The sequence below is a fragment of the Episyrphus balteatus genome, chromosome 1 (genome assembly GCF_945859705.1).
Source record: "Episyrphus balteatus chromosome 1, idEpiBalt1.1, whole genome shotgun sequence".
NCBI lineage: Eukaryota > Metazoa > Arthropoda > Insecta > Diptera > Syrphidae > Episyrphus > Episyrphus balteatus.
The window spans coordinates 122,566,765-122,584,153 of record NC_079134.1 but is presented as its reverse complement, the minus strand read 5'-3'; the positions used below and the strand labels follow the sequence as shown (position 1 = coordinate 122,584,153).

Below are 17,389 nucleotides of genomic sequence, written 5' to 3'. Positions count from 1 at the left end.
CAAAAAATGAATTATTTTGAGTACTTGACTCGTAGCACATAAATGTGAATATCTCTGGTAATCGCAAACAGAAGCAGACCAAACTTTGCCAATATTAAGTATAAGCCTATGGCAAAATAATATAAAAAAATTATCGATATGATTTAATAAGTATTTTTTTAAATTAAGTTTAAAAATTAAATTTTTTTTTTTTTGGCCATTTATCAAAGAAATTTTAATAACTCATATATAATTTTATAAATTAAGGCCCATTTGCTGAAACGGAACTTAAATCTTTATGTGAAACATAAACCCTTAAACTCTACATAGTCGTTTGCACGAACTTCAAATTGTGTCAAAAATTTCTCTAAGTTTAACATAACTTAGGGGCAAGAAATAGTAGAACCTAAGGGTTTTATGTTTTACATAAGAAATTTTAATTGAGCAAAAAACCATATTATCCCTTAAAAAATGATTTTGTCCATTAAATTAACATCTGTTATTGATTTAAGAATGGTAAACTCACTTTTTAACATGTTAACCATGGTAAAATTGGCTGCATAAATGTTTATAGAAGTGTTTATCAATTATCTGTCACTTATTGTGACACACAAACACATTTACAAAAAAAATCCTTCACATGAATAATTTTTGTTTAAAAAACCAGACACTTATTTTTTGCCACTTTCACTATTATTTAACTATTTTCTTCAATAGAAACCACAAAATACCAACATTGTTTAAAAATTTCAGCTTGATTGCTCAAAAACAAATAAAATTTACTGACGTTTGTATCGATTTGAAGTTTAAATTTGAAGTTCTCAGCGATTTCTCGCATGAAAGTAAAACATTGCTAGGTTGAACATATATATTTTTTAGAAACTTAGAATAAACTAAGAAAAACATAAAGGCTATGTTCGTCCTAGCTATGATTCAATTTTACGATCAGTATGAGCAAATGGGCCTAAATTTTTTTTGTTATACGTTTTACAACAACACTCAAATAAACAAAATAAAATTAACAAAATTTTTCAAACAATTACCAAATGTGAAATATATACTCTCAAAGATTCCCATAAATTCCTCAAAATATTTTCGATTTCCGAGGTACTCATGTTTCGGAGCTTATTTTGAATACATAACCTGGGTTATTTTGTAAGATAAATATGTTTTCATATGAGTTGACACTTCTAAATTATATTTTAATAGCAAAAATATTAATTTTTAACAAAAAAAAAAGTGATTTATCATAAGGGGACGACACACTGTGCAGCGTTACTCTCATGTAACATATTTTTAAAAATTCGTAAAAAATATTAAATTAAACAATTTTTTAGGTTACGATGGCTTAATTGAAAGATAATAATGCCTAGTTACTGGATTATTTCAAAGAGTTAGTCAAATATCATACCTTTAATTTTTTTTATCGAGAAAGGGACTGAAATTCACATTTTTTGTTTTTTTTTTTTTGCAAAAAAAAAAATTTATACAGGGTGTCCCATAGTCACCGCCCCAAACGAAAACCATGGATTCCTGAGGTCATTTTAAGTCAAAAAACTTAAGAGGTAATTTTCTCGTTTTCGTCCCGTTTTCGAGTTACCACGGTTTTTATGATTTTTGTTCTCTTTTCCCTTATCTAGCTTCATCTTTGCCAAACTACGTTTGATTTGAAAAATTTTTTTTACAACCAATCAAGAATTTATTACAGTTTTAGTTTGTCTCAAAACTTTTTTTTCTGCGGACAACCGTTTCTCCACAATTTGGCATCAAACACAATTTTCTTCGTTTTTTAAGTTGTTTTTTACACTTTCATATCATTTAAGTCAAAAAACCACGTTAATGAGTATTAATTTTTTGTGCTTTTTATTAAAGCCCAGTTTATTTTCATAAAAAAAATAAGTTTTATTTCATAAAAAAGGCTACTGAAAGTAATAAAAAAAAAATAAACAAACTGAGTGAATTAAAAAAAAAATAATTTTTAAATACAAAATTTATTTAAATGAATTAAAACATTTTCTGAGCTTTATTTATTTGTTCTTTTCTTAACCACAATAGCTCAGAAAAAGTTTTTAATTCATTTAAATTAATTTTTTATTTAAAAATTATTTTTTTTTAATTCACTCAGTTTGTTTATTTTTTTTTTTAATTACTTTCAGTAGCCTTTTTTATGAAATAAAACTTATTTTTTTTATGAAAATAAACTGGGCTTTAATAAAAAGCACAAAAAATAAATACTCATTAACGTGGTTTTTTGACTTAAATGATATGAAAGTGTAAAAAACAACTTAAAAAACGAAGAAAATTGTGTTTGATGCCAAATTGTGGAGAAACGGTTGTCCGCAGAAAAAAAAGTTTTGAGACAAACTAAAACTGTAATAAATTCTTGATTGGTTGTAAAAAAAATTTTTCAAATCAAACGTAGTTTGGCAAAGATAAAGCTAGATAAGGGAAAAGAGAACAAAAATCATAAAAACCGTGGTAACTCGAAAACGGGACGAAAACGAGAAAATTACCTCTTAAGTTTTTCGACTTAAAATGACCTCAGGAATCCATGGTTTTCGTTTGGGGCGGTGACTGTGGGACACCCTGTATATGGTCATAATTTTGAAAAAATATATAAAAAATGTAAATGCAGAAAGTTTTTTGTTTTTTTGCTTAGAAGAAGTAGCATACATTATAGAAAGTTATTTTCTCAGTTCTCCGACTTTTTTTGGTGGTCATAGGCAGTGCATGTTACTTACATGTAACATGAGAAAAACACATTAGTTTTGCTATTTATTATTTTGGAAAATAACTTTTTGCTATTCATATTACTTAGTTGTGATGTTTTTGACCCGATAATACCGAAAAAAACATTTTTTAGTATTGATTTTCATAGCTTGGGTTCGAAAGGGTTCAGATGATAAGAATATTTTTTTCCTGTCCCCTGGCTCTTTTTTTCACTATCATAAATTAATTTTAAAAAGTATGAAGAAAACTACAAAAAAAGTACGCATACGCCATGTAGACCACTGATGGTGATTTACAAAACTAAAGATGCACTTCGCATATGAAACTGAAATTGGTCGATAATAGGACTATATAAGAAAATTCTTACAACGATTTCCATTTATATATTTCAAAAAAAAAAGGTAATTTATATCGAATTCGATACGAAAATCAAAGGAATTAACCTAATAAACTTGTGAAACATAATTTGGTCAAAATCTGCGGGAAAAGTATAATTTTTAATATATTAACCTCTACCTTTTTAATATTTTACTCGTACAAATATTTCTTAAGAAATAAATAAAAACCTTTTAAAATAATTTAAAAGATTAGAAAATGACAAAACAGTTTGAGTTTTGCCTTTGTTCTAATTGTCTATCTATAGTTACTCCAGTTTTGTGAACCAAGCTATCAATTTATCTGAATTAGAAACCCAAAGAACTATTCTCATAAATAAATTTGGTGATGATAACAATCAATTACACCCGAATCCAATCATTATGTTTTACACACGTGCGGTTTGTCCCTTTTATTATCCCAGAACAAACACGCATACAAAAGTAATACACCTATGTAATTTTCGAATTCTTGCTCAACAGCATTGTTAAACACCCCCATTCAATTCAGGCAAGAAAACTTCAATTATTCTTCAGTAATAAAAATACTATAGACATTTCGTAGCAAATTGAGAGCGATATACAAAATGCGGTAGGTATATAAATTGTGAATAGCACGCAATCCCTAAATCTTAGGAATGCGGGCGGAATGCCACAAAACAAGGTGGTTATTTCGAAGTAAATGACTGCTATACTTTTGCAAAAGTGGCGGTTGACCAATAAATCACTGCATACACATTTAATACAGTTAAGTTAATGTTGCCAATTATATTATGTGATAAATTAGGCTCCTTTATCGGTGTGATATTATCATCAGTAAACAAATTCAAGTTATACAAAACTATTTGCCGGTTTCTGTTATGTAACTATTGTGACGACAAGTAGGTTATAACTTTTTCATTCACATTTTTGTTCTTCTTGTGCGGTTGTTGGCGGTGGTGGTGGGTGGAAAAAGCTTTAAAATTTGAACTTTCAGAAAGGGGAATTTTGGTTTTTTATTTTAAGGAGAAATTTTACTGTAATTCTTTAAGTTTAAGTTTAAGTGATATAGGTAAGAGTTAGAAATGGGGGCCTTAACCTTGGTCAAAAGAATGTTTCTTTTCTTTTACTTGGTCTACAGAAAAGGTATTTCGTTACAGAAGCAAAATGCGCCGAAGAATGTATGGGGCCTATGAGAATAACCATAATAAACCCAGGCAAAAAAATGCAGGCACATCAGTACGAGCATAAATCAAAGTAAAATTCAAAATTTTATAGCTATGTAAAATATAAATCGTTATAACTATAGTGATTTCAAAAAGGTCTATTCCAAATTTTCACTTGTATGCTGTTCTAACATATAAGATAACAGCAAAAGAGCAAAATTTTGGAATAAACCCTACGAAATCCCTAGTTATAACGATTTTCCGAAAGGTGGCCGGAAACTGGAGACGGCCGAAAATACCTCTACCTATTTGAAATTGTGTAGATAGAAAAAGTTTATAGGAAGAAGTTTTAAGACTTGATTTTTTTTTAATTTCAGTATTGGTGATCATCACCATGCTTTAGTCATAAGCTGCGTTCCTTTGGGAAAATTTATCTACTCATTGCTTACTAAGTACCTAAAACTGCTTTGAACTACTTTCTCAATAGAGAAAAAGTACTTCAAAGTATCTTTAAGTACTAAGCAGTAGATAAATGTTCCCAAAGGAACGCATCAGAACCTTAAAGTGAGTTTAAATAATGTTTTTTTTGTCAAACGGTTTGTTTTATTTTAAAGTAACATCTTAAGTCATTGAAGGACTCCTTAATCCACAATTCACAAATGCGTTACAACAAAGGTTGTAAACGCTATAATTCAAAAACCACTCGTTGAATGAAATTGCCAAACGGGGGTTAAGCTGATAGTAGAAACTTTAATAGTACTTTAATAGTCAGGTAAGAAAAACATGCAAAATATACTATAGTCTTGGCTTGGTTATTATTTTAAGTGGTAGGGGTGACCTCTATGTAAAACTGGGTCGATACGATTGTACTTTTTTCGATACACTTGGCTTGGATAAGTACACAAATACACTATTACTAAATTCGATACAGTTTTGTTCTTTCGCTTATATGTTATATCAATGCAAAAGATATTCTGGATCATTTTTTTTCTTTTCGATTCTTCTAAGTTATTGTTAAAACTGCAATATTAGTCAATTAAACTTTTGATTTGAACAGAACATTCAACGGTCAAGGGGGAATTTAAAGTTTTTATTTAATTTTCTTCGAAAAAATAAAATTTATTAAAAAAAAAATTGGCACAAGGTTTTTAATTTTTTTTTTTTTAATTTACCTTAATTTTCATAGCCATTGACGATAAGATTAAAGCCTATATTTTGAAGTTTATTTATTTATTTATTTAGTCACGAAAGATTTCTTATTTTGATAAGACCAAAGTTTTGAGTTGTAATGAAACATCAATGTTTTGCAGTTGTAAACGACATTTTCTTTATCACAGTGACAAAGAACAAAATCAAAAATGGCCTCAAAAGTTTTTCTGAATTAATTTAGTTTTTGGTTTATCTTAAAGTAGTTATTCGTTCATTAAAAATAAATTTTTCGAATTGTTAATAAAATTTGAAAGATTTAAAAAGTACAATTTTATTTCACTTTCGATACAATGCCCAAAGACGAAGACGTACAAAATAAGGCAACGACCAACAACTGATTTAAAAGCACACAAATAATTCAGAAACGATATTCTTCCACAATCATGTTTTGTGTAGAATTTCATAGTTACTTAGGGCTCAATTATAGCTATCAGTAAAATCCATCAGTAAAAATTCTGTTTTGCTATTTTGAATACTTTGAGATTCTAATTCATGCAAAACATTGATGAAATAAATTTAAAACACATTTTCACTAACTTTTTGAAAAAGAAGCAATGCATTTTGGTGTTATATTTTAGTCACAAATTTATTTTATAAATTTTACTGATGAAATTTCATTTTACTGAATAGTAAAATTTATAAAATGGATTTGTGAATAAAATTTAACACCAAATGCATTGTCTCTTTTTGAAAAAATTAGTTAGAATAAGCTCCCAACTTATTTCATCATTATTTTGCTCAAAATAAAATTTTAATATTCAAAATAGGTAGCTAAAAAAAAATTTTACTGATGGATTTTACAGATAGCTATAAGGCTAGGCGCAAAAATGGATCACAAGGATTTCAATACCTGTGTACACATATAAGAGCTCTGTTAGGCTAGGCGCACACATGCGATTTTGATCGCGCGATTATTCCTATAGTATACATAATATGTCAACAAATCCTATGGAGTTGGAACAATTTTGCTTCCCGCATGGAAGCAATGTTTATGTTTAACGACGTTTTTGCGATTAGTAACAGAGTATTGGTGTAACGAATACGGATGGCCCCTACGACCCTCCCCCTTCTAGGTCCACTACAACTGAGCTGCCGTTTAACCGGCAGACGGAATTAAATTACGACAGCATTGAGATTCCTCAATCTCAAAAACCAAAAATGGACGAGTTATTCAATAAAACTTGTTTTTTCTTAAATCCAAGACGGCAGCTTTGGCTAAAAATCGATTTTCCCGAAAAACTGGTTTAAAGCTCTCAGACCGTTCCATGAAAAAAAATTTCACGATTTAATATTTTCCATTTGAAATGTTTATTTCGAATGGGCTATTATGTGTTTCTTTCTTTTTAAAGAAAAATATTTGAGCATCTAACTTTTACAAATATAACGAGTACCCTGTAATTATAGAGAAATTCAATTTCTTTTTTCCTCTATAGAAAAATAACGTACAAATATCCCTGCCAGCTCCCATAAAATCGTTTCTTATTGGAACTCTTGTTGTTCCCTCTAATAAAAAAAAACACCATCATGATTTTTGTTGATTTAAGGAATTAAATTAAAATGAAATGAAAAACAGCAACTTTTTGTTACACTATAAATGTCTTTTTTTATTCGATATTCAACAACTCAACTAACTTAAAATAGTTGGAAGAAAAAAAAAAATAATTAAAAAACGGTCAACTTAAATCTCTTCAATACCAGTTGCCACATATCCGTTTGATCAGTTCTCTCTTCTATGGGATGCTGCTGAAACACCATTTTAAATCAAAATTACTTTAAAAGTTACAAATCTTAAAAAAATACAAATAATATTCGTTATAAAGGAATAAAAATACAATTTTTTGTTTAAACAATAAAAATGCAAATATGTATAATATGTTCGAAACCTATTGTCCTAGACACTTAACTAACGATTCGTCGCAAAAGCGTGTTCATAATCAAATCATGCTAACATTATGGGTTATTAAAAAAAAAAACTTAATGAAATGATACTTTTTTCTTTTTGTTGTTCTTATTATTGTTGTACTATAAAAAGTCAGTGGGGTAATCAAATCCTGGATTATTGAACTTATACTTTGCAATTTCAAACTTTAATTTCTCTGCTTTAATGTCCGCAATGCGTTTCAATTGGAATTCTAACGCACTTGTGTCGAAATTAATTTGTGGCTGGACGGGAGAAGGATGTATTTCAACAGATTGTTGGATTGGTGGGGATGGTGCTGGTGGAGGCTGATCGGTTGCAGCAGGTGTCATGTTGCAATTGCTCTCTACTGAACTAATAGCCAATGTGTGTGGCGTACTTGTCAATACATTTTTCGGTGAAAATGATTTAACTGGAATAAAGAAGATACATTTTATTTATAACCCAGTCATAATAGATAAAAAAAAAAAGTCAAAGAAAGAAAAATATCATAACAAGCTGATTTTTGGTATACAGGCTGGTATTGAGGTGGTTTACAATCTATGAAAAGTCCTGAAAATTTTTGTTTTACAAACTTGTAAAATATGTAAAAATTTTGGGTAAAATAGAATTAATTTTTTATTTAATTAATTACATCTACGGAATTGATCATTCAAGCCCAAACAACAATAATATAACGTATAATATATGATCAATTAAATATTCGAATAAGCTTCTACCATTAATAGTTTGCCATTATTGTCGCCAAAGTCTATGGAGCGGGCAGCTAGTTTTTGAATAATTTTTTTATTAGCACTGCATAAAACACCCGAGACTATCACTATTTTACGTTATTTTCAAAATAGCTATTCTCACAAATATAGCATATTTTCCTATACCCTTCAAGATTGTGCAAATAAAACAACGTTTTTTGTGAGGGGGCGCGAAGTAACGCAACTAGTAGCCACACGCTTTCTATTTTGGGTTTATGGTTTTTACAATATTTTTTGTTATAAGTTACTCTTTGCAAATGCAAAACCAAAAATCTGCTTAGTTACCTGATCAAAGCGCCAATCGCTTTTATCTTTTGTAAAATTTGTAGCTTTATTTATGACTGTTTCAACTGTTTTTGTATGGAAGGAGGTGTTGTATGGCCTGTTTTTATTTTAGATGATTGTCAAATGCATGACTTCAAATTGTGGTTGTATCCTTATTAAGTTTTAATAACTTAACACTTTAGTTTGAACTAAATAACGAGTGTTTTCCTACAAAGGTGAGACTCTGTCCGTTGGTCCAACATGTTTTTTGACATACAAAGTTGCATTATGTTTTACACAGACAAATTTAATGATTTTTTGTTATTTTATTGTAAAAACCCGTTGAAGAATTTTTTTTAATAAAAAGTTTAGAGATACAAAGTATAGCCCTAGAGCGTTCCCCCTCATAAATTGCATGTATCTGCACATAACAGAACAGAAAATAAATACGAAATAGTAAGTTGAAACAGTTGCATATGTTTTGCAAAGCACCGTATATAAGGGCGTTCGTTATTAAGGTTTTTTTGGAGAATTAAGTTATACAAAAAAGTGACCATGCATGGTTTTTAATTTGTTTTTCAAGCTACTCATATGCTTTTTTTAATAAAGAAATTCTTATGTTGACAAGAATCTGATCAGAAATCTTTACTCTAAGGCCTTATCTAAAAAAAATGGTCTCATAAGACAACATATACCTATTTCAAATAAGAAAAAACTTTAAACCTCTTGGGGCGCTATTAGAGTCAAAATAAAAATCTGAAAAAATTAGGGGATTTTTTTTTTATTATTTAGAAAAACTTTCTCCACTTAGTAACATGATTCAAAAATAACGAACGCCCTAATGTACTATATATAGATTTATACGACCGTTTGAAATACCAAACAATGTGGATCAGGTTTCTTTTTTTCTAAATACTACTGTTTTTTACCGACTTACAAAAAAGGAGGAGGTATTAAATTCGTCTGTATTTTTTTTTTTATGTTCGTTACCTTATAACTTTGGACTGAGTGAACCAATTTTGATAATTCTTTTTGTATTGGAAAGATGGGGCCTGCAGTGTGGTCCCATTTAATTCAGTTTCGCCTATAGAAACTATGAGAAGAACCATAAAACCCAGTTATGAAACATGGAAGTCGGTTTTGTTTTTTTTATAAAAATGATTATTTTAGAAATAAACACAAAACCCATTTTTGTTACCTTTGACCCACTATAACAGGGATGGCGAACTAATGGCACGCGTACCATTGGTGGCACGCTATGAAATATTTCCGGCACGCACCAATTGCCACCATTTTTCCAGTGAAGATTGTTCTTGAGGTTTTGTTCCACTGTAAAACAATTGTTTTCTTTTTTTTCACTTGATTAAAACAATAAAAAAAAATCGTCACAGGCAGAAAAGTTGAATGGTTGAGGGTTGACTGCATGTATTTTCCAAACTTGAAAAAATTTAACAATGGATTGAATTAACATAAAAAACCAGACGAAGTTAAATCGGTAATTAGTTCATCAGTCGAAGAATTTTCGTCAAGGTTTTTAAAGAGTTATTGGAAACGCTTAACTTTTTTATGTACCCTGATATGAGAAATCCTTAATTTGTCGAAATTTGATTGGTTGGAAATTAAAGACATTTAGCTAAATGAATTCGAATTAAATTCGTTATGGACTCAAAAATTCGTCGAAACAAGAAAAGAGTTGAAATCAATCGAACTAGATAGGCTGGATTGCCCTCCAACGATGAATGCAAATTCCAAATTAATGGAAAAATGGAATTCAATTCCCGATACGTACAGCTCGAAAAAGTAGGCTTTTGGTATCTTGACAATATTTTCGTTTATCTACGCGTGTAGGCCCTTATTTTCCAAAATGAATAACATTAAAAATTCTCTAAGAAACAGGTTGTCAGATGAATCAGCCCGCTTAAAGTGAAGAAATAAAGCGAAATATTTAGTTTTTATTTTTATTTCCTGTTTCTTTGTTTTGTTAATCGAAAATGTTGTTATTTTAATAATAAAAGTAATAACAAATTGTTTCTTTCAAACATAAAATAATCAGCCCTATTCTGAATGGAAGCTCCGGCGAATTCGGAAGATGGTCTCCCAACCTAAAAGCTTAGTGGAATTTTGATTTTTTTCGCTTTTTTATCATTATTAACGGAGCCCTTTTCAAGAACACATTTTCACGGGAGGTTTCATTCAGAATTGGGCTTAAGATGTTTAAAAAAATATGCTGCTTGATAAAAAAAACTGTATGGCACGCCAGCTGGGAAAAGGTTCGCCATCCCTGCACTATAACGTGTCAAGTAATAAAGGAACTTTTAGGACTTTTCATAGATTGTAAACCACCTCAATACCTCAAAAGCTGTATACCAAAAATCAGCCTATTACGAATTATTTCCTTTAAAAAATCTATTCTTGATAAAACTTACTTTCATAAACTGTTGTTTCAATAGTGCGACGCCTTTTGGTCTTAGGAATACCACCATTTGTTGCTTCAACTTTTCTTTCCTTAATCTCGACTTCTTCCACAGATTCGTCTTCATTGTATTCCTCATCATCGATGAATATACCTTCAAGATCTTCGTCTAGTGATGTGTTATTCTCTGGCTGATTGTTCACAACTCGTGATTTGGCAGCCGCTTGATGTTTCTTTTCAGCCTCGTACAATTCCTTGGCTTCGGACTTGAACTCTATTGTTTGGGAAGAACGCACCAGAACTGGTGTCTTCCCAAACAAACTAAGTGCTTTAACCTCGAGTGGTGACATCGAGATATCTTTTTCACCCGATATACTCCGACGGTATTTGCAGCGAGTACTATTTTTCCAATCATTTAGGCGCTAAATTAAAATCATTCATTTTTAATCAAAAAAGCATTTGGACTTGGTAATGTTTTGTGTTTTTACCTTTTTCCATTCTTCGGGTGAAAGTTGTGGTCCATTTTGGCAGGTGTTTAATCGTGCCGATAAATCTTTCCATTTATTATTTAAGCAATTGGGTTCAGCGTCGCGTGGTGTTGTTCCAGAACGAAAAATTGGATCCTTTTCAAGCAATTCAATATACATTAGATATTGATTTATGGATGTTCGTTTCTTTCGTTTATCCATTTTTAATTTCTATATTCAAAACTGTGTAAATCACAAGTATATTTTTAAAAATGTTTAAAAAATTTAATATTTTATATTTTATAACAAAAAAACATTTATCTTTTGTTTACAAAGGCTTGAGAGATACAAAAAAAAAAAAAAAACTAAAGATTAGATAAATAACATTTGAGGGGAATTTATACGAAAAAGATAAGAAGTAAACAGACACCAACCAAACATCACACACGAAAATGACAAATGTCAAAAATGTATGAAAATGAAAAGGGCGATGAACGCCATTTCTTTATACCAGTTTGAATTATTTGGTATAAAAATTATAAAGGTGAGTACACATTTGGTTAAGATCTTATGGTATATATACACCAGTTACAAAATTCTGGATTACACTGCTCAACACAAAAATTTTCCAGACCATTGTTTATCATTTTTTCCTAAATTTAGAGTGCTGATTCCAAAAACAACATTAGTTTTTTTAAAATTATTCATACATGAAAAGGCATAAAAATACATACAATTTTTTTTTTGTTAAATTCTTTTTTATTCAAAAAAAATTTTTTTTTAATTTTTATTTTACTTACTGAACCGAAATACATTACCATTAACCTACTATATATGCATGCATTGACTTAATATATATGGACTGCTAGAAGTCAGCTAAGGTTGGTTCCACTTGTTTCTTGCCGATACTAGCACCCTAACCAAAAGCGGAGAATAAGTGCAACATTTTTGACAATCCATATTCGCGCTTAAAAATTAAAAAAAAAAAATAACAAACGAAAAATATAAAAACAATTTAATATTTATTTCCAAACACTTTTGTTTATTATTTATCATTCAAATATTTTTTATATTTATATATTTTAAGCACTTAACCACTAAAACGAAATAATTTAAACTAAAACACACAAAAAAGCCCCACCACCATGTTTGTAGTTTGTTTTGTTCATCAAAAAATGTAAACACAAATTGAAAAATAAAAAATCAAGAAACGAAAAATATAAAAATTACTTTGTATTGTTTTTAAAACACTTTTTTTTATTATGTTGTTCATAAAATATTCATGCCTATTACCGAAGACGCAGATGCATTGCGGCGGGAGTGAGAGTCACTTTCACAAGATTTCTCATTACTGAAGCCGCCGGTGCGGAAGTGATAGAATGACATTTGGCTATGTAAGTGTCACCAATGACATATGTCGGTAAGCAGTTTAGTGTGTTTTCGTGGATCGATAATACAGTTCATCCCGGGGAGTTCACAGATTGAAATTTGATTCGGTTGCGGATCGAGTAGATTCCCGGGGACTGAGTCACTGCGTCTTCTGTAATAGGCATGATTAATTTTTTTAAAGTTTTAAGGCTTGGCCACACCGGAGGGTATGCGGTAAAGGTACGGGTAGCGATAACGATATTTATATGAAAAAAATTCCACATCTGAACGTTGATATGTCAGTTTAGAATTTTTTTCATACAAGTACCGTTACTTCTACCCGTACCGCTACCGCATACCCTCCGGTGTGGCCAAGCCTTTAGACCACTAAAACGAGATAATAAAAAAAAAAACAGAAGAAAAAAGCCACACCGCTGTGTTTGTTTACGTTTTGCGAAGTGCGAAAGGAACAAATAAAGAAAAACAGAGAAAGCACTACCTTTCGACCATGGTATAAAAAGAGAAGGTATGATCATTAGAAAAAACTCAGTATCGAGAACTGTCAAAACTTATGGCTACTTAAGGTTTTGACAGCCCAGCCCATTGAAATTGTTGTTGTAAACAAATTTGTCTTGGAAATTGTTGTTGCTTTTTACTTTGCCAAATGCCTAACGTCAAAACCTTATTACCCCATTTTGTAAGATGGTGGCTCTAATGATCATACCTTGTCTTTTTATACCATGCCTTTCGACAACCGATGTCACTCGTTAAAAATTTCCTTTTTTCGCCGTCTAAAGTTATACCGCTAGTAGAGCTAGAAAGAAGTGGAATCAATTTTTTTCAATTTGTGTATGGAAAAGTCGAATGACTACACGGAGAAAAATGAATCTAGTATTTTATACTCCATATGACTAGTAAGGTAATTAAAGTAAAAAGTCCTTGATTTTAAGTCAAATTTACCTTAGGTATTGAACATTTCTTGGATCCGTAAAGTAATTTTTACAAGAAAGTTATGGTGAACAAATTATAGTAGTATATACCTTACGAGTAGCAATATTTTCTTTACGTAGAGTCAAATATACCTTCAACCAAAAAAGTGTATGAATCTTTTCACTTTAAGATTCTAGTAAAACATATTTTACAAATTTAACTATTCTATGAATAAATTTTACCTTACACTAAAGTAATAATAATACTGAATTCTAGGAAATTTCCCCAAAAGAGATCAGTACCCTCGATACATAGAAAAAACTCTTAAAGCTGTCATTGAAAAGTGCGCCATTTTTTCTCCATTTGTGTTTGATTTTTATTTTTTGTCAAAACTTTTAGGTGACGAGTGCGGGATAATTACATTAATTCATGAAGAATTCGCAAACAATTAGATCAAATAAAGTCAATTTAATTTTTATTGATGATATTTGCCTAAATAAAATTGTATGCATTTATCTTACAAAAATTAATTAAAATAAAAAAAGGTGATTTTTGTAATTATTGAAAAACATAACGGGGTCATACGTTACTTACTTCTAAATAGCTTTGAGGATTAAGTACGTGTTACCTAGTTATGCTTTTCAATAATTACAAAAATCAACTTTTTTATTTTAGTTTTTGTAAGATAAATGCATACAATTTTATTTAGAAAATGTAATCAATAAAAATGAAATTGACTTTACTTGATCCAATCTGTAACTAAATTATATACCTTCCATAGAGAAGTTCAATTTACTTTAAAAATCAGTATTTTCAGCCTTATAGTAAGGTTAAATATGTACCTAACTTTCTAGTAATTTCTATTAGAAATTCATACAAAAAAAGGCTTTACTGTAAAGTTAATCATAAGCTATAAATTTACTAAAAAAGTAAGGTAAATTCCATTTTATTGGGGAGTCATCCCTATTTAAACTTTACATTAAAGTTAAATATACCAGAAATAAGGTGGTTCATACCTTATTTTTTCTCCGTGTAGCAGTCCATATATTATAGTAGGTCAATGTATATATGGACTGCTAGTCGTTTGACTTTTCCATACAAAAATTGAAAAAAAAAATGATTCCAGGTCTTTCTAGCTCTACTAGACGGCGAAAAGAGGGAAGTTTTAATGAATGACATTTGCTGTCAAAAGGTAGTGCTTTCTCTGTTTTCTATATTTGTTCCTTTCGCACTTCGCACAAAATAAACAAAAGAAACTACAAACATGGCGGTGCGGCTTTTTTCTTCTGTTTTTTTTTATTTGTTTTTTTTTTTTTTAGTGGTGTAATACTTCAAATAAATTAACAAAATAAATAAATAAATGAACAAAATAATGAAGAAAGTGTTTCAAATTTTCGTTTCCTGATTTTTTTTTCAATTTGTGTTTACATTTTTTTATGAACAGAACAAACTACAAACATGGCGGAGGCGGTGTGCCTTTTTTTGTGTTTTTAATTGAAATAAATTTCGTTTTAGTGGATAAGTGCTTAAAATATCTAAATATTTGACGAAAAAATAATAAAAAAAGTGTTTGCAAAAAATTGTTTTGATATTTTTCGTTTGTTTATTTATTTTTTTTTTTAGGTATTTTTAAGCGCGAATATGAAGTGTCAAAAATGTTGCACTTATTCTCCGCCTTTGTCTAAGGCGCTGGTATCGGGAAGAAACAAGTGGAACCAACCTGAGAGTGCTTCTAGCAGTCTATATATATTAAGTCAATGTACATTACATTCGAAACAAATTTTTCCAACAAAACTTTAAAAACGCTTGTAATAATAAAATCTAAAAAAAAAAATAGCATGAAATGACCCCAAAAATTAAAATATTTAAGAAAATAGAGCTCCAAGAAAGCATCCAGTGTGATTTTTAGGCTAAATTAACCCAAATGCATTAGGTTCGATAAAATTTCTGGAAAATGTTAACAAACAGTTAAAATAAGCATAACTTTAAAATTAGTACGAAATTACCCCCAAAATGTGGAAAACTAAAATATAAAAAAAATAGAGCTCCTAGAATAGAAATGAATGTGATTTTTAGGTTTACTGACTGCAAATACATTGAGTTGAAAATTGTAATAAACGCTCAAAAAAAGAAAAACTTAAAAATTAAGGCTTAACTACATACACCACTTTTTGAAAAAGTACAAAAGTGAAAATATTTTTTTTCTCTCTAGCAGAATTTTTTTTGTAAAAAAAAGTTTACAAATTGATTTTTGGACGAAAAAATAAGCATTCTGTATCATTTGTTTTAATTTTCTAGCCCGAAAAAACATACAAAAGTGCGTTTGAAAATTTTCACTTTTGTACTTTTTGAGCCAATGTAGTTAAGGCTTTAGTATGAATCATGCCTATTACCGAAGCCACCGATGCGGAAGTGATAGAATGACATTTGGCTACGTAAGTGTCAACAATGACATATGTCAGTTAGCAGTTTAGTCGGCTATTACATGAAGCCTCAAGAGGCTTGACTCTTTTTTCGAATTTTCTTTTGATAATCATTCTGTGAGGCGCGTACTATTACACGATGCCTCTTGAGTCAAAGACTCAAATTTGACATTTATCCTTTAATTTAAGTATTGTTGTTGTTGTATTCCACCAAGAAGCAAAAAGAAATGGAAGGGAATGTTGAAAAAATAAAGAGTGGAAAAAGAAACGTCAAAAAAGAGTCTCAGAATTTTGGCCCACGACTCTCCGGTCGGATAATTTTTTGTTTATCTTCTTTCTCTCTTGCACTCATTAGTTTTGAAAAGAGGCGCGCCTCTTGAGGCTTCATGTAATAGCTGACTTAGTGTGTTTTCGTGGATCGATAATACAGTTCATCCCGGTGAGTTCACTGATTGAAATTTGATTCGGTTGTGGATCGAGTAGATTCCCGGGGAGTGAGTCACTGTCATGGTATAAAAAGACAAGGTATGATCATTAGAGCCGCCATCTTACAAAATGGGGTTATAAGGTTTTGACGTTTGGCATTTGGCAAAGTCAAAAGCAACAACAATTTCCAAGACAAATTTGTTTACAACAACAATTTCAATGGGCTGGGCTGTCAAAACCTTAAGTAGCCATAAGTTTTGACAGTTCTCGATACTGAGTTTTTTCTAATGATCATACCTTCTCTTTTTATACCATGAGTCACTGTTTCTTCTATATTAGGCATGAATATTTTCCCAAAATGAAAATTTAAACATTTCAAAAACAAAAGCTGCTAGAAAAAAACCAATATTATTTTTGAGCTTACTGAACCCAAATCTATAAAATTTAATATAAATCTTTCTGGAAAATTTTAAAAATTTGAAAATTGTTGGCCAGTGTTATTGTTAAAAAGAAGTAAAAACTTGTTCTTGCATTCAGAAGTATAAACTTATGTCGTATAAAAATTCCAATAAAATTAAATAAAGGCACCTTATCTTACATTTGATTTTCTTTATATTCGGGGTATTCTTGAAATCGCGTAAACGTGGTAAATGAGCTGTCAAAATTTAAATTTGTATGGAAACACTTTAAAGTATGGTAGACATTCCCCGACATTTTGTATGGTAAAGTTTACCATCTGAATTTGGTATATGTAGAAAATTTAAACTTTTACTTTTGAAATATTTTACCGTGTAAACGTGGTAAAAGTGGTAAACGAGCTGTCAAAATTTGTATTGAAAAATTTTACCAAAATATGAGGGGTATTCGCGATCCGATGCAACTGGTCTAGTATCATTGCTAAAGTGCAAAAGTGTAAAATCTTACAACACTACAACAACAAAATATATGGATTGAGATTTTACAATGGTCTTGCACTTTTGCTATACCCTAA

The 17,389-nt window shown here is 30.1% G+C and overlaps 1 protein-coding gene across 1 annotated transcript; it reads right to left on the bottom strand.

Annotated features, from left to right (window-relative positions):
* Nucleotides 1-7,020: 7,020 nt before the first annotated feature.
* LOC129906676 (uncharacterized) lies at nt 7,021-11,638 on the bottom strand. Its single transcript, XM_055982550.1, has 3 exons — nt 11,273-11,638; nt 10,798-11,206; nt 7,021-7,767 (listed from the first exon to the last, which is right to left on the bottom strand). The coding sequence occupies exons 1-3, from the start codon at nt 11,471-11,473 to the stop codon at nt 7,460-7,462; spliced, it is 918 nt and encodes a 305-aa protein (XP_055838525.1). The 5' UTR covers nt 11,474-11,638; the 3' UTR covers nt 7,021-7,459.
* Nucleotides 11,639-17,389: the final 5,751 nt, after the last annotated feature.

What these genes read in the sequence shown, in the direction of transcription:
- LOC129906676 (XM_055982550.1), bottom strand. Translation starts at nt 11,473, where the DNA reads ATGGATAAACGAAAGAAACGAACATCCATAAATCAATATCTAATGTAT. An exon ending in CACCCGAAGAATGGAAAAAG is followed by an intron (nt 11,207 to 11,272) that starts GTAAAAACACAA and finishes ATTTTAATTTAG; the next exon opens with CGCCTAAATGATTGGAAAAA. An exon ending in TGAAACAACAGTTTATGAAA is followed by an intron (nt 7,768 to 10,797) that starts GTAAGTTTTATC and finishes TCTTTATTCCAG; the next exon opens with TTAAATCATTTTCACCGAAA.